Source organism: Eulemur rufifrons, chromosome 25 (assembly GCF_041146395.1).
Source record: "Eulemur rufifrons isolate Redbay chromosome 25, OSU_ERuf_1, whole genome shotgun sequence".
Taxonomy (NCBI): Eukaryota; Metazoa; Chordata; class Mammalia; order Primates; family Lemuridae; genus Eulemur; species Eulemur rufifrons.
In genome coordinates, this window is record NC_091007.1 from 15,644,901 (window position 1) to 15,663,120 (window position 18,220).

At 38.4% G+C, this 18,220-nt stretch overlaps 1 protein-coding gene across 1 annotated transcript in view; it reads left to right on the forward strand.

The window, feature by feature from the left end:
• Positions 1–266: 266 nt before the first annotated feature.
• Positions 267–18,220, forward strand: part of ARMC3 (armadillo repeat containing 3) — a 79,607-nt gene continuing 61,653 nt past the window's right edge. The window contains exons 1-3 of the mRNA XM_069458847.1: positions 267–312; positions 3,196–3,244; positions 16,341–16,458. Coding sequence (XP_069314948.1) covers positions 3,197–3,244; positions 16,341–16,458 — 166 coding nt within the window. The 5' untranslated portion in view covers positions 267–312; position 3,196. The remainder of the gene's footprint in view (positions 313–3,195; positions 3,245–16,340; positions 16,459–18,220) is intronic.

The following is an 18,220-nucleotide window of genomic DNA, read 5'->3' on the forward strand; positions in this document are numbered from 1 at the left end:
CTGTCACCTGGTTGGCCCTTACGACTAGGAGGAGGATGATTCCCAGTATGTTCTGCCCCCAAGCACTCACTGGGCTCCGGGAACTGAGGACCCGCTTGGCTCCTCCGGCACTTAGCGCCGCGCGTGGTCTGGGTAATACGCGCCTCCAGCAGCCCGGCACGTGCTCCCAGGGCGGAGGTGCGCAGGCGCGGCGCTGCGCTGCGCGACGTCGCCTAGCAACCAGGGACAACAAGGACCCTGAGGCGGGCGCCGGCGGCAGCGGCGCAGTTTGCTGGGTCTGAGGAGCTCCTGCTCCGCGGGACCTCCCGGCAGGTAAAGGCGGGCCCGCGTCTGCACGCGCACCCCCGCGGGGTGGACGGCCCGGGGCAGAGGCCCGAGCAAAACCTGGGGAAGGACAAGGTGCCGTGTGGCTGGGACTGTTGGGCCCGCTGACGGGTCACCTTGTTAGGGGTTGTCAGTCCCTGTCCCGCACCCGCAGGGTTAGACCGGGTCCAGGTGGGCTTCCTGAGCCTCCCAGCCAGCTGCCATTTAACAGGCGACAAAACTGAGGCCCCAGGAGGGGATCTGAGGGTCTAAGGTTCTGTCAGTTGGCCGTGAGCAGCTCAGGTGGCTTCGATTTCTCAAAGCCGATCTCCCCACTGGAAAATATTTCAAACCGGAGGCTGAACATTCACGAAGGAGAAATACAAATGATCCATAAACTCGTGTTTTCTCAATAATTGTAAAAAAGATGGCTCCAGTATTCAAGAAGATGCATATTTAAAGCAGCCTTGTTTGCATATCCAATACCCTGACCTCCATCCGTAGCTTTTCACCCGGTTAATTTACTGCTAGACATTTATCCTAAAGAAACAGTTGGGGGTGTGGATGAAAGTTTTATGTCCAAGGATGTTCTTTGCAGCTCTGTCCATAATTCCAGAACATTAAAAACAAATGTCCAACAATCAGAGACTGGCTAGATAAATCATGGATTTAAAAATATTATTTTAAAGGGCAAGTTATGCTGCTGCACTGGAGGTGATTGGAGCGAGAAATGGAGACGGAGATTTCATGGACTTGTCCATTCATTTAAGAATTTAGTAGGAAAATGGTCCCAGGAAGGGAAGGTGAGAAAAGAAGATAGAAATTCAGGCAGGATAGTAAAATCACTCAAGAAACACACAAAAAGAAACTATATCAAGAGCTCATCTTTGTGTGATTTTTATTTTATTCATTGTAACCTTCTTTGTTTTCCAAATTCTCTATAACGAAATGTATTACCTTTAGAAGAAAAAAAAGTCAGGGGCATCTCTGAGACTCATTGTCCCTGGCCTATGTTAGCTGTTTACTCTCTTCCCCCTTTAACGATTGCACCCAATATGGTGATAAAACACACGTTTCTACACTCACGGTATTGCCTAGGACGGGCTCTATCATTGCAACTCCGTGTGTTTAGCCTGTTCCCACCTCTGCACTCTTCATTATACAATTGCTCAAAAACCCTATCCTGAAACAGGAAAAATTAGTTTCTGAGTGAAAACTCAGATGATTTAAAACAACTTTATGGAGGTGTAATTTAATTGCTTCTTGAATATTATTCATAAAGGATTCTTTTATAAATCAAAGGCTGCTATATCTTGGAATTGGTTTTAGAGCACTATGAACTCATTTTTTCCTAGAGATTAATTAATTATAGGATAGATTCTCATTTGTCCAGAATAGTTTCCGTGTGTCTGCCTGGAACGTTATAAGCACAAGTCCCAGGGCCTGTGCGCTTTTCAAGCACCTATGAAAGATGTTTGAAATTTGAAAAAAGAAATATTGGCTCTAAAATATGAAAAGAAAATTGAAAAATTAATGTTAATTAAATGTTTTTATTAATGTTAAAATTTTATTACATCTGAAAACAGTTTTCTCATTTTGCAAGAATTTGCAGGTGTGCATACTGATTGCTGAATGATTTCAAATATAAATTTCAGAAAAAAAATTATGGTGAAAATTACATTTCATGGGGGATATGGGTACATTTTAACATTTTAATATATTGGATATAGTGTGACTAAGCTTGCCCAAGCCCTCAAAGATCTTAAAAGTAATGTGGTCTAAAGTTAGGGACCTGGAAAAGATACCTTTCCAAAGTCCCAGTGAGTTTCTATGAACATGTGGCTTTTTAATGTATGTGCTAAATTCCTGTCAGTGTCATTAATGCTAGGAGTTGCTTTTGACCCTTGACAAGCAATTTGAACTAACCCTGACATTGTAGATTCTCTCCAAGGATTTTCTACTTCCCAGAGTTTCTCTTGAGACTATGGTAATTTCCTTGAAGTGAGGCTAGACTATCTGAGATTGCTCTGATGCCAAACATAATCTCACAAACTCTAATTAGAGAAAACTAGAAAGATTTCTTGGGTTATTGTAACAGGCATCCATATCTTGGAAAGTTCTCTGTACCCAGGTGGAACTACTCCTCTGTGGTATGTCAGCCATGCATATATATTATTCCTTTGACTTTTTTCCAAAAAAAGGGTCTTGCAAGGAGTAACCTTGGTTTCGCCAGAGTACATCTCTTCAGATTCTCAATTGAGTTTTTATTGAGCTATGGATTACATTAGAGAAAACTTTTTGTTATCTGGGAAAATGACGCAGATGTTGATTCAGATTTGGTAGATCTTGTATACCATTCATAAAATCAGTACTCCCAGGAAAAACTGAGTTGATGGTTTCTATAAATATTGAATGCCTGCTATGTACCAGACACTGTTGTAGGTGCTTAGGATAGAGCAGTGCAAGAAAACAGACAAAAATCCCTGACTTTGTAGCACAAATATTCTTGCGGATTCCAAAAGTAAATTGGGTTAAGTCTCTCGAGTCCAACATAAGTGAGCTATAAGCATGGTAAACAATTGTTATATAATAACTGTTATGTAAGTAAAAGTTATATCACTAACATATTCACCTCCTTTCCAAACTGAAAGCCAGCACTAATGCTCACCAATCTGATGAATAAATTCCTTTAAAATTGTATCATTTGAAATGGGGATGGGATATAAGTAACATATTTGTACAGTGCAATAAGTTTCACATGTATTGCATGTTTTTTAAGAGCTAAAAATTTAAAGGGGGAAATAAACCTCTTCTAAGAGCATAGATAACATGAGATTTATACACATATAATGCACAAATGATGCTTTAACCATTTATTGCATCTTTTTCCAGGATGGGTAAAAAGATAAAGAAGGAAGTAGAACCTCCTCCTAAGGATGTGGTAAGTTTCTGATGTGAATACTAGTAGCACTTTAACAACCAGTTTTAGGAATACATTGTTCAGACAGTTTGGCATGTACCAGTATATACATGAATACATGGTGGCAGAAGTCCAAAATCTGACTAATGATAAGATTAGTCAGAGAAATCTAACATTATATAAACAAACATTTACAACATTGTCATTATATAATTAGCACAATTAGAGAGTAATTATTAGCTTTCCCAGTGTGTGGATGGCATGTTTATAGCCTACTTAATGAATAAATAATTTGGGTTATTCTTTTAAATACTTTACATTTACATTTGCGAGTCTCTCATTAATGTTAATTACCCAAGTGAATTTCCAAAAATAACTGGAAGTTATGCTGTAACTATTAGATATACATGTGAGGTTTTCTGGTAATGACCATTCGAACATGAGAAGTCCTGTATTTTCCAGTTCTATTGACAAGACTAGTCTGGGATCATATTTTTCTATTCCAAATGCTAAGCAATGCATTCCCCCACTACAGAAAGCTCTTCTCTCTCTCTTTAAAAGTATGGTTTTATCTGCTCTCTTTAAAGTTTATCAAACATTGAAAGGTTATATTAAAAAATTAAAAATGACCTTTGATAATTTTCAGTTTAGAAGCTTATTTTGAAAGTTCTTGAGATAAAGTATGATTTTCAAGTTTGGAGGAAACAGCTTCCTACTGAAATCTCCCCTGCAGCCTGGGAGCATTGTGGTTAAGACCTGGGGCTTTGAGCCAGCTCTGCCTCTCACCAACTGTGTTATTGTGGCCAAGTTGCCAAATTTGGCCAAGTTATTTCAGTTTGTCTTTATGTCTTCAATGGGAATTGTGATATCCGACTCATTTGGGTTGTTGTATGAAGTAAAACAAAATAAATTACATAAAGTTCTTAGTGCCTGGCCCATAGCACTTGGTAAATAAGATCTGTTATGATGGGAATCTTCTGGACTGTTTCACACCCACACACCTACACACCCCTCCCTGTGCAACCACCTAGGTATGATACTTCCATACAGCTGGGAACAAAAGCTATAGAAGTGCCTGTATGCCCAGGTCCGGGAAGGCTTTGCGAAGATTGCCACTGTGGTCTCACGATGCTTCATCGTTCCGGCTGCTTTCCTTTGGACATATTCCTAAAGTGTTGCAGATTCTCTTATTTTTCTATTGCATCCTAGGTTTGCATTACCCTACCTTTTGCTGCCAAATAGCATTATTGGCATCTTATTAGCATTAATGGACTCATGAACACAGTACTTGGCAAACACATTCTGATTAAAATTAGAATTAAGGGGCTAAAAAACACTAGATACACTTGTCTGATTTACTCTCTATAACTTTCTAGTGTCTTGCTGGTATTGCCCTCTGTACTCTAATTCTTGGGGACACAATTGGGGACTTGAGACACACAATCCTTGCATTAACAAAACACAGGTCTTGCTTCGTCAGTTCATAAGAGCCTTGCAGGTAGCCAAGGGCATGTGTAACATTTGCCAGTGGTCCCCGAATGTTCATTTTGCCTTTCCCAAGAGCCTGCCATCCATCCCCTACTCTGACCTTATGTTAATAAAGCTGATAGAGTGGTGTTAAAATATCAAAGCCTTTTCTACCTTATAAATTCTAATATTTCAAAGCAGAATGCCACAGTTTACAGTATCTTAACTTGGTACTTGTTCCAGGGTATACCTCTTCAAAGTCTATGAAGGGTTTGTTCTATAAATTGTAAATGAAAACCAGATTTAAAGAGGGATATATAACTACTGAAGAAAATAAAGTTTTCTCTGTCACTAACGGTAATTTGCTTCTTATGTGTTTCCTAGAAACATTGTTTCCAAAGATTTTAATTTTTATCAGTCTTTTGTCTACTGGTTAAGATGTGTAGTAGAGACAGCAAGAAGAGTGTTTGGTAATATGATTCAAACAAAAAGCTCCCTCTGCTTTTCTTAATATTCTCATTTGTCATAACATGCATTTATATATGCACGTATATGGTTTATTGATCTACATTTCCTTCTCATAAAAGAGACACTGGCTACGAAGATGCCTAGATGTGGAAAAGACATGGCTTGAATGACCAGGACAACTGTAAACTGCCTTCCCAAACCACTTGCAGGTCCGACCGAAAGGTCGTTTGCTATGCTTTAATAAAAGGCAAACTTACTGTGGAATGATTGCATACAAGAATTCCTAACAGGAACAACCCTATTAGGCAATATTTAGTATAAGACAAGATGTTCAGTGACTAAGAGTATCAGCTATGGGGTTGTGCTGCCTGAGTTTGAGTCCTCACTCCCTTCTTCACTCATGCCTTCCGTGACCCTGGGCAAATTTCCTAACCTTTGTGTACCACGTGAGGACTTAATTCATAAGAATACCTACACATAGCAGCAAAGTTAGGTTATATGCATGTAAGATGCTTAGGGTAGGGCCTGGCAGTAGGTAAGAACTTAGTAAATGTTGTTATTACTAATGATGTAGTTGAAGGTGCTGTTCATGCTCCTACAGAACCACACAAGTTCGTGGGAACTGTGGAAGGGAGGCAGGGATTTCGGCTGTGGAGGGCCAGCTGGCACTAAAGTTCCCAGAGGCCTAGGTGTGTGGCCGTCATGACTCGAGGTCAGGTCTTTGAGTTTGCAAACATGGAAATTATATTCTCTTAGTATTTTCATAGGTGATTGAGCTTCAGTGGGTAAATCCACAGCATCTAAACTCACAAGAGACTGTGACCTGACCCCGGAATCCTGGTAATTAAGCATCAAGTTAACTGAACATTTATGTTACTAAATCAGTACTTTCTAGCCCTAGTTACATGCTTAGCACAGGTGAAGCTAAGCATGATGAGTATTGAATCAGAGCAACAGGAAATAGAACATGATCCCTCACCTGGACAACCCGATCCAACTCCTTTGAGAGTGGGAGTGTCTCCTGGGGCTTGTTTTTCCCAGACCTTCATCAGTCTCAGAACTCAACCTTTAATTCTTTGTCATGGACTGACAAAAGTGCCATGGATTTTTTTTTTTTAAATAAATGAAGACTCATGGGGACTTATTTTCTCACATTTCTCCCCATCACAGATAAACAAAGCACCAGGAATTAATAAAAATAGAAATTCAGAAATAATATACATATGTAAAACTGTATAGATAACTATCAGCTTACTTACTTTACTCTGAAAGTTTGCTACTTTGATTCAGATTATAAAATAAACTAATGGCCATTTTAGCTATTTTCATTTTAACCTTTCGACTTTTTATCCGATTTTTACTAATGTCTAGATATTCTCTACTAAAAGTTTCTATCAGACGAATGCTGTTTACTTCCTTCTGTTTATCTGTCTCTCCTTTTCTCATGATTTGAGACCAGTGTTGGGGTAAACATGTTCAAACAGAAACTTCAAAAACTCTTTTATTTGTGCTTATTGGCAAATAAACATCACTCAACTACCCTGAACTGTTTTCACTGACTTCAACTTTATCCTTTTATATTTTTTTAGACCTGTGCTGTCTAATATAGTAGCCACTACCCACATGTGGTTATTGAAATTTAGATTTATAATAATTAAAATTAATAATTAAAAAGGGAACAGACTTAATTTCCTATTCACATTAGTTACATTTCCAGTGCTCAAGAGACACCTGTGGCCTGTGACTGCCGTATTGGACAGCACAGAATCAACATTTTCATCATTGAAATTCTACTGGACAGCACTATTCTAGACAGTTCTATTTCCTTCACAGAGGTATAAAGACATCTCTATAAATCTATGGCCTCTTTAATTGACTGGGCCTAAAATTCAAAGCTTAGCCAGGATGCTTTCCCCTTTCTTTTACTTTTTTGTAAAAATTTTGTCTTATCATTTATTTTATACAGAGTGTGAAATTGTAATTTCTCAACAAGCTTGTTGGTGACTGTGACTTCCCCACGGGAAAGCAGATGGGATATGTAATTACAGCACAGTATTATTTATTTAGTCATGTGGCATTCTGTTATAGCTATCATTGTATTCTCAGCGTCTTTTTAAATAAAAAATTACTGTAATGCTGTAGGCTCTGCAGGAGAAACAAATGTCATGCCAAGTCTCTCCTCTCTCTGCCAAACATTGGTATTTCTCCTCCTTCGACAGCTCTTTAGATAGTGACTCTCACAGTCTCAAGCTTCCCTTTAAGCTTCTTGTACGTTATGTGACCTTTTTCTTAGTGATGACCGGAAGACATGGCAAAATACTCAAGTGTTTTCTAAATCATCGAAGAGAGCTTACACGGTATTTACTGTAGCTTTTGTTGAAATGTATTTTCATGCACTCTACTCCTTTGAGACTTGTGGTCACTCTGCGGAGATCACAACATACCCATGCTTAACCGTCGTGTGTTTATTCACATGCTTATAACATCAGCTGAAAAAATATTGAAACATTAGAGGTCTCTGAGATGAAAGGCCTGAAATGGAAAGGAAATCGCTTCTGAGTGTGGGTGGTAGAGAAGGTGACCAGCCGGAATGTCAGGGAAACTGCCGCGGGTGATGAAGACCATCTGAGGCTGCGGTTCGCAGGGGTTTGGTGGGCAGCCAGGAGCCTTATGAAGACAGGACGGGAACCGTGGACCCTCTCCCCACAAAAATGCACTCCAGATCTTTTGCATGCAATTCCAGAGGGAGAATGTACCCCCAAAGCCCGCTGATGACTCCATCACCAACCTCAGATTTAGAACCTTCTTTCCGGACGCGAGCAGACAGTACACAGTTAAAGCACTGAGAGGCTATAAGCATAAAAACAGTTCCCAGAGGCACTTGAATTCATTCCTTTCCAGGCATTTATTGAATACTTCCAAATCCCAGGTATTGTTCTTAGGTAATGGAGACAGAGAAAAAACATGGTCGTTTGCCTGCAGAAATCCATTAATTTACTGGACGAACATTGAGTGCATGCCACACGCAAGTGTTCTTCCACATCCTGGGCTTAAAGATGGGGACAAAACAAAGTTCAGGCCCCAAGGCAGCTTACATGATAGTGAGAGAAGCAGTCAATTGACAAATTACGGTATAAATCAGGTAGTGATAAGACCTATGAAGAAAAATAAAGTGCACTGTGGTGTGGAGAGCGACTCAACTACTGAAGTAGACTCTGGGCCAGGGCAGGCCTTCCTGGTGGGGTCACGTTTGAAAACCACTGACATGAAATGAGGAGTGTCCCGTGCAAACGTCTGGGAGAACAGCCCAGCAGAGAACAGTAGCTAAACCCTAAGCAAGGAGAAGGAGGGGCCACAAAGGTGGTGCATGGTGGCAGTCACGTAGGGCCTTTTAGGCCATGTTAAGGAATTTGGATTTTTTTCCAATATGCAAAAAGAATTCATTGGAAGGCTATGAGGAGTAGCAACATCTGATTTATATTTAGAATGAAAACTAAGATCATTCCAGCACTAATGTGGAAGAAAGGCAAAAACCAGAACAGCACCTCGGAGGCTGTTACGGTGGTGCAGTGAAGACCCAGTGGCAGCTGGGACCAGGAGGTGCCTGTGACAAAGGTGAGAGGTGGCCTGGGTGAGGATACGTGTTGGAGGTGCAGCTGACAGAGTTTGCCGATGGATTGTACGGGAGTGTGAGAAAGAGAGGAGTTGAGAGATGTTTCAAGGTTTTAGGCCTGAGCAGCTGAGTAAGTGATAGTACAACATACTGAAGTGGACACGCAAGTCAAAGAAATAGTGCGGTGGCTCGGTGTCCTGACAGAGAGGTCAGGAGAATATAGCTGTGGAGAAAGAGAAAGGAGGGACGGAGGGAGGGAGGGAAGGACGAAGGAAGGAAGGAAAGAAAGAAGGAAAAAAGAAAGAAAAGAAAAGAAAAGAAAAGAAAGGAAAAGAAAAGAAAAAGCAAGCCAACCTGCCCAAGGATTTTCAATACCCACACTATCATGAATAAAACAATAAAAAATTTATCCAGAGAGATGGAGGCCTGACAATTAAATAAGCCATACTCCTCTATAGTTTCAAGTATTTTTTTATTATTTTAATTCTTTAAAGATGAAATAAAACTATCAAGAAAAGGTAGGTGACATGTGACAGGGTGGTCACAGATGGTGGCCTTAACGAGAACTATCTTGGTGAGTTAATGAGGGTGAAAGTCAGATTGCATATGCGCAGCAGGGAGTGAGAATGAGAAAATGGGGAAAAGTAAATATTCATAAGATTTTTGACTGTGAAAGGGAAGGAAGGAGAGTATGCTGTATGGGGGATGATTAACGTCTAAGGAAAGTTTGGTTTTGTTTTAAAATAAGAGAGTTTTGAGAAATCAGAGTGTCAGGGAGGATAAGGTGGCTGGAATTTGCAGGACCAAGTAGCAAAAAGAGGAGAACAACATGGAAAAATAGCCCCAGAAATCTGGTTAATGGTCCTCTTGACTCTTTGAATTCTAAGCTGTTCAGGGTGAAACTCCACGTGGCAAAGAACATGCATGAACAACTCTCAGGAACTATAAGCTGAATCATTTTTGGAGCGCACACAGGTCTGAAAGGCTTTGTCATTTGATCAGAAAGCATGGAGAGCCTTACTGGACATCGGAGACAGAAGAATCCCCAGAAGGATCATACCTTAATAGCAGTACAGCTAAACTAGCCCTACAGTAAAGGCTTTCCTAGACCCGCCCTAATAAAGCTTAAAAACAGGCCTTAAATAGATCAAGCTGATCTGTAAGATAACTGCCTGGCAGAACAAAATTCAATACCCTTTAAGAGAAGACTCTTCCCTCTGCTGCCCCTGAAAAGAATCTATTACAGACACTCAACTACATAAATTTCACAATGTCCAGTATCTAATGAAAAATTATGAGATATGCAAAGAAGGCAAATGTCACCCATAACCCGAAGAAAAATCAGTTGATAAGCCAACAGAGGAGATAAAATAGGATATTTAAAAAATTCAATTATCTAGAAGAAGACAGGAGAAAATGAACAGGGAACAAGTGTGACAAAGTAAGAACAAATAGCAAGGTCAGTTAAAACTCAACCATGTCAATAACTACATTGGATATAAATTATCTAATATTCCAATAAAAAGGGAGAGATTGTCAAATCAAATAAAAAAGCGAGACTCAACTCTAAGCTTTCTACAAGAACCTCTTTTAAATATAAAGATACACATAGATTAAAAGTAAAAGATATACACCATGCGAGCTGAAGGGCCTGTGTTAATACCTGACAAAATATATTACAATTACAGGACCAAGAATATTACCAGAGAAAAAAAATGGACATAGTGTAATGATAAAAAAAAAAAGGTTCATTTTTAATGATCCTAAATGTTGTTCACCTAATAACGCAGTTTAAAATACATGAAGGGAAAAAAAGCTATGCAATAGCATAAAAAGGAATGACATACTCAGACATAAGTTTGACAAAGTAAAAGCAACATCCATAGGTTGAAAACTATAAAACATTGCTGAGATAAATTAGGGAAAACCTAAATAAATGAAGAGATAAAGTACTATGCTGGATACAGATACGTTGCTGATGGGGATGCAAATGACAAAACTACTTTGGAAAAAAAAAAATTGTATTTTCTTGGAAAGTTAAACATGCACCTGCCAGGCAAGCCAGAAATTTTACTCCTAGGTATTTATGCAAGCTTAATGAAAACATTTGTCTAAAAGAAGACTTGTATAATAATGCTCCTTGCAGCTTTATACATAATGGTCCCAAACTGAAACTAGCTGAAAGTCCATCAAGCAGTTGAATGGATAAAGAAATTGTGATCTGTTCATACAGTGGAGTACTGCTCGGCAGTAAAAAGTAATGAACTGCTGATCATGGAACAACGTGGATGAATCTCCAAAACATTCTGCCAAATGAAAGAAGCTATAGACAAAGGGAACCTGTGCAATAATTTCATTAATGCTAAATCCTAGGACAGGCAGAACTCATCTAGAGTAAAAGAAAGCAGATGAGTGCTTGCCTGGGACCAGACCTGGGAAGGAGACTGTTCTGGGGCACAGGAAATTTCACAGACTGTTGGGAGTAGTTGGCAGTTGTATACATTTCTCAAAGCCCATCACACTTACATTTAAAATAGGTGCATTGTATTAAATCTAAATTGGCCCTCTGTAAAGTGGATTCAAAAGAAGTAATGAGAGAATTCAGTTGATAGGGAGAAGTTGACTGGCACTTACAAGGATTGAATAAATGTTTATCGCATGACCGAGTGAATTAAGGTGAATGCGTTAAAAATCCAAAGCACATATTAGGGATTGACTTTAGGTAGTGGGAGAAATATTTTCTCTAATGTAACAGAAGAAATGTATAGCTATAGGTAGATTTGAATATGCAAGTTAGAAGCTGATGAAGTTTCCATCTGATAACTTTATTTTCTCTGCAAGTTTTGCTGCGTGAGGAGGAAAAAAAGGGGAGAGGTAGGAGTGTTAAATGTTCAAGGATAGTAGAAAGGTTTGAAATAATTTTTGAGAAGGGGAAATCAAGTTTACAAGAGAACCTGGTTTGCAGTGAGGCCCTTCTAAAATTGTTGATCATGAGTTTCTAGCAATACTAATTTTCCTGTAGTTTAACATTCTCGGAGGATGGTTGGACACTTGGGTGCAAATGTAAAGAAAGCAAATACTAGTGTTTATTCATGGTTTGAGTTTCGTAAGATGGATTTGATGAAAAGACAGAAAGACAAAGGGGTTAGGGTTTAGCAAAAGTGTTACTAGAATAACAGATCATAAAATTTAAGCAGTTTAATGAATAAAGTGAAAAAATGAGGAAGCTGATAAAGTGAGAGAAAGTAAAGGGAGTGACTAGACTAAATGAAATTGGTGAATAGCTGTAGTGGGAGTAGCTGAAAACCCAAGGCGTGCCTTTCAGGAAACCCTCAGAACCTGTACACCGTGGGGACAAAAGGAAACCCACCTGTGAGTAGGCAGCGAAAAATCAATGGGATATCAAGAATAGTAGCAGAAGATGAAGCTGAATGATAGATAGATGCTATTGAGTAGGAATTAGTAAAAGAGAGAGAACTTTCAAAAGCAATGAGAACACCTCTGCTTCTGGGACATAGTAGGAGTGGGTGGCAGCTGGCATTTTCCCAACTACAATAACTATGAAAAGCAGAATATGATCGAAAAGCTGTGCAAAGGCAAATTTAAAAGACTGATAATATTAATTGTTGGTGAGGATGTAGAATGACTGGAATTCTCATTCACAGCTGGTAGAAATGTAAATTGATAAAACCACTTGGGAAAACTGTCCAACAGTGTCTATGAAAGGGAAATATCCGTCTACCCATGACTCATCAATTCCATTACTAGGCATACACCCAAGAGAAATCAATGCATATATCCATAAAAAGACATGGACAGGAATATTCACTGCAGCTTTATTTGTGACTGCCCCATACCAGAAAGGAAAGAACCCAAACTGGTGTATTCATACAGTGGAATACAACAGAACATAGAAAATAGGACTTAGCTGTACAAGCAAAAATGTGAATGAATCTCAAAGGCATTGTGCTGAGCTAAAGAAGCTAGTCATGAATGAATGCATGTTATATGATTTCATTTATATGAAGTTCAAGAACAGGAACCATGAATTGATGTTTTTAAAAGTCAGAATATAGGCCGGGCGCGGTGGCTCACGCCTGTAATCCTAGCACTCTGGGAGGCCGAGGTGGGTGGATTGCTCAAGGTCAGGAGTTCGAGACCAGCCTGAGCGAGACCTCGTCTCTACTAAAAATAGAAAGACATTATATGGACAACTAAAAATCTATATAGAAAAAATTAGCCGGGCATGGTGGCACATGCCTGTAGTCCCAGCTACTCGGGAGGCTGAGGCAGTAGGATCGCTTAAGCCGAGGAGTCTGAGGTTGCTGTGAGCTAAGCTGACGCCACGGCACTCACTCTAGCCTGGGCAACAAAGTGAGACTCTGTCTCAACAAAAAAAAAAAAAAATAAAAATAAAAGTCAGAATAATGGTTATCTCTCATGGAGGTGGGGAGGTTTGGTGAAGGAGTGTGAGGAAATCCTCAGAGGTACTAGAAGTGCTCTATATGTTGGTCAGAGAGATCTGAATTGATTTTCTGGAAAATAAAGCAGAAAAAAATATCTATAAAAAACAGAACAGATCTTTGTTTTTTAATACAATCTGACATCCTTTAGTTGAGATTTATTTACTCTCTGGATGTTTATTTTGATCATTGACATATTTGATTTAATTGCTATCATTTTATTTGATGGTTTTGATTTTTCTTTGCTATATTTTCTTTTTTTTTTTTTTTTTTTTTTTGAGACAGAGTCTCACTCTGTTGCCCAGGCTAGAGTGAGTGCCGTGGCGTCAGCCTAGCTCACAGCAACCTCAAACTCCTGGGCTTAAGCGATCCTACCGCCTCAGCCTCCTGAGTGACTGGGACTACAGGCATGCGCCACCATGCCCGGCTAATTTTTTCTATATATATTTTAGTTGGCCAGATAATTCCTTTCTATTTTTAGTAGAGACGGGATCTCGCTCTTGCTCAGGCTGGTCTCGAACTCCTGGCCTTGAGCGATCCACCCGCCTCGGCCTCCCAGAGTGCTAGGATTACAGGTGTGAGCCACCGCGCCCAGCCTTCTTTGCTATATTTTCATGTTGTATTTCTTTTATATTTTTTTTCTTTTTCTGAATTGAATTATTTTCCTTTGTTACGCTTTCCTTCTGGTAACAAGGAACTTCTGTTGCTTGTTGGTAGCCTGTTCTTTATACATACTTTAACTTCATTTTTCTATTAATGTAAAAATAAATAACAGCTAGGAAACATTCCCTTTTTTTTTTTTTAAACCAAAAGCTTCCTTTATGCATTTAGTTGGAAAAAGTCTAAATTTTAATTCCAAGTCACTATTTTTTTTATTATAATGTGTCATTACTTCAGGAATCCTCTCTTAAAAATTGAATTTTGATTCACAATGTCATTATCAACATTTAGTAAGTTTAACAGTAAAGTATATTTTATCTGTATTTATTGATCCACGACTGTTGTTTTTATATGTTGGCCCTCCCCGGTTTTGGCTGGAGATCTTGACTGAATAATTTGTTTTAGAGTGTTTGGTTGATACACTTTTTGAGTTTGTGAATGCCTGAACACATACATGAATGATAACCAGATATAAACTTCTAGAGTCACAATTCTTTTCCTTCTGAACTATGTTGATTGTCCTCTATAAAGAGTCAGAAAAGGTATAGGTCATTTGCTGAATTCTTATCTTTCCTTATCATTCAATATTATTTCTGCTTTCTATTGTGTATTTTCTATTTGGTCAAGCTAATATTTTATCCACCATAAATACACATTTATTCCCATTTTAAACCTTTCTAGTGTCATTTTCCCCATTTGAATATCCTTCCTCCGGACCTCAATCTGTCCCATTTTACCTATTCTTCAAATGATATCTGAAATTCTACTAGCTCCTTGGACCTTTCTGCATTTACCCCAGTTCAAATTAATTTCCCCCTCCTCGTTACAATATTTATTGTCTGTGCCATATGCTTTTGCGCTCCATAGAATCCTAGAATGTTATATCTGGAAGAGACTGTATAATCCAGTGCCCTGATTTTTCATATTCAAAAAGCTGTGGTCAGGGAGCCACATGGGTAACCCGGATGATATGAGGTCCTTGGGCATTCTGGGGCTACCCTCTAATACCTAAATAAGGTGGTTCTCAAGCCCCAACCCCAAGTACTTTCAGAAGTTCTCCCTTAAAATTTCTGTGGATGTCCAGGGCCTCGTGCTCTCCCGATCAATGTTGCAGCCAGCATCCCAGCCATTGCTCTTGGCTCTGCTAGAGGCTACCTTTTCTCACTGGGTCATGTCGCTGGAAACTCACAAGTGTCAGCAGCCTGATGTGTAAGGCAGAAGCTTTGTCTCCCCAAAAGGAGTCTAAGAGGCTTGGGAACAAACATGACTCTTGTAACTCCTATAGCTTCTGGAATAGAGTGAGTCATAGATGAAGGGTAGCATTAATTTGGATGTTAGACAGTGCTGTCTTAAAATCCAACAGCCATTTATCCTCCAAGGGGAGTTTTTTATCCTGGCTAAGTCCTTTCAGGTCATTGTTTATTGCCATCTTCTCTTTCCTCTTCACTCTTTCAACATCGCACAGTTATGTTTCCTTATTTGGAGTAATCTGTCTCTCCATTCTGTACCTAAAACTAAACATCACATTTTTTTTATATCCTGTAGCATAGTAAGACGTCCATATAGGAAGAGCCAACACAAAGAACCAGCTAAAACTTTGAAGTACAGTTTTTTTTTTTCCTTTATCATAAACGGAACTCCCTCCTTTACCAATCTCTGGAAATGGAAGAAAAATAATATAATAATGTATTTTCTCCTTGCCCACAGAAAACCTTTAGGGGGCAGAAATTCGTTGTTGTTCATTTCAGCTACACATGAATTCCCCGGGTCTCATGGTAGGACCTAGGTCTTAGAGTCCTATACTTTGTCTTTATACTATATTGCTATTCCCCTGTTCCAGATTTTATCCAGTTTTACATTTTTATATGCTCTTTTCTATTGCATTTTCATTGTTTCACATATTCCTGCTTTTCCAGAATCTATTGGTTGGAAAGCAAGTATTGACTGTTGAGATAGTCAGGGCATCAAATACATACAGGTACTCAAGGAATTCTTGTGTATTGACTAAGAATTAGAATAATATATGTTATTGAATGAACATCTGGTATGTGCCAGATGTGCTAAGTGCTTACATACATGATCTCTAATCCTCTCCTTGATCCTTTGAGATAGGTAGTATTGTCCCTGTTATACAGAAAAATAAATTGACATTCTAGGAGCCTGAGAAATTTGATTCCATGCAGCCGAAGTGAGAAACTAGATCTGTTAGATTCCAAAACATTTTGCTCTTCCCACCATATCCCAGGAATTCCAAGCCACTAGTACTGACAATTGTTTCTCTAGCAGTGATGTTCTTTAAAATAAAAACTTTATAATGCACCTGTTGGGAAGTGCCACATACTTTTTGAAAGACTATATTCTCTTTAAGTTTTAAGATACCATTCATTTTTTTATGTTATTTTTAAAAGATATATGTGAACCTAGTATTTTTCTTTTTGCCTTTCAGTTTGATCCATTAACAATTGAAAGCAAAAAAGCAGCAACCGTGGTGTTAATGCTTCATTCTACAGAAGAAGAAATTTTGGCTAAAGCATGTGAAGCCATTTATAAATTTGCATTAAAAGGTTGGGGTTTTTCAGTTTACTTTTCTATTTCGTTAGTTTCTTTAAATATTGACTACATAATGGGCACTTTTCTCCCTAGTCTTTAACTTACTTCCTGTCAGATGAATTCTTTAAGACAACCAGAAGCTCACGTAAGGCATCATCTGAAAGTAATGCGTCTCCCTAAGTGCCTAACTGCATCTTAAGGAGTAATTTAGTCACGTGATAGAATAGTCATTTTGAAGGTTTCATTGTAGTTTAAAAAATTGTAAATGTCACAGGAGCTAAGAGAACTCCCCGTGGTCAAAGCTGAAACAATTTGGGCAACAAAACAAATAAAGTAGTATTGGATTATAATCCAAGTAGAAAATATAAATCTGAGTCCACACTGATATGAATAAATGATTGAATAAATAAATAAATGGAAGAGAAAAGACAAATGTCCCACAAAGAATTCCAAATAATTCATGTAGATACTCAGCCCTCAAGGAGGTAAAATACAACTTCCCACTCTTGAGGTGTAGGGTGGCTTCTTTCCCAAGAGTCCCATATAGAAACAGAGAAAAAAGAATGAGCTTACAGTGGAGGAACCTGACAAACACTGCCTCAGCCAGGTGACCAAATCAACACCAGCAGTGAAAGTCATGTTGATAATAGGTGTCCTTGATATGATGTGATGAAAATGGCACATTATTTCTGTATTATTTTGCCCCAAAATCCATAACCCCAGTCTAATCATGGTAAAAAAAAAAAAAAAAATCAGACAACTCCTAATTCAGGGACATTCTGCAGAATACCCTATCCATACTCCTCAAAACTGTTATGGCTATCTAAATCAAGAAAGTCAGAGAAACTCTCACGGCCAAGAGGAGCTAAGGACATAATATGACTAAATGACACAGGGAACCCAGATAGGATCCTGGAACAGAAGGAAGATGTTAGGTTATAAAACTAAGGAAACCCAAATAACTAATGACTTAATAATAACATATCAATATTGGTTCATTAATTGTAAACAATATACCATACTGGTATCAAATGTTAATAATACGGGTAACTGGATCTGGGGTATGTGGGAACTCTCTGTACTATCTTTATAATTTTCTGTAAAACTAAAATTATAAAACAAGTTTATTAAAAAATTATAAACATTAAAAGTCAGATTCTATGGAAAGGTTTGTTTGTAGAGAATTCACAAACATACAAGGTTTTAGTTCATCAAATGGTGATAAAATTAGACTTTTATATTGTGTGACATTTTAATAATTGAGAAAATTTGAAGAGAGTTTAGCATTTTTAATAAAATATTTCAAACAAAAACAGGAACAATTTTATTTTAAAGAAATGATACTTTAGACCTTGGTTAAGAGAACAGCAAATCTTTCAATTAGCAAATGGCATAATACTCACCTTGCTTTGTTACTCTGGTCATCATTGGGAATCCAGATGAAAAACAGGAGTGTGGTTCTGGAACATGTCATGCCTTCATGAGTGGATTGTGTGGATTTCTGGGTCAAATTTCAGGGAGATGTTGGATTATGCATCTATGGCAGAATAAATCCTATTCAGCCTTGTAGAGTCATCATATGTCATCTGGCTGTCATATGTATCTAATTATAGATTATGTCCTTTTGTATAACATGAGGTAAAGAAATAGGCATGTATTTCATGTGAAATCAATATAGAAATTTTTGTAAGTCTGGTGTTTTATACTATTAGTAGCAGTATTTTCTAAAATTTTTTTAAAAAGATAAATGGTGGGACTTTGCCTTCTGGCCAAGAT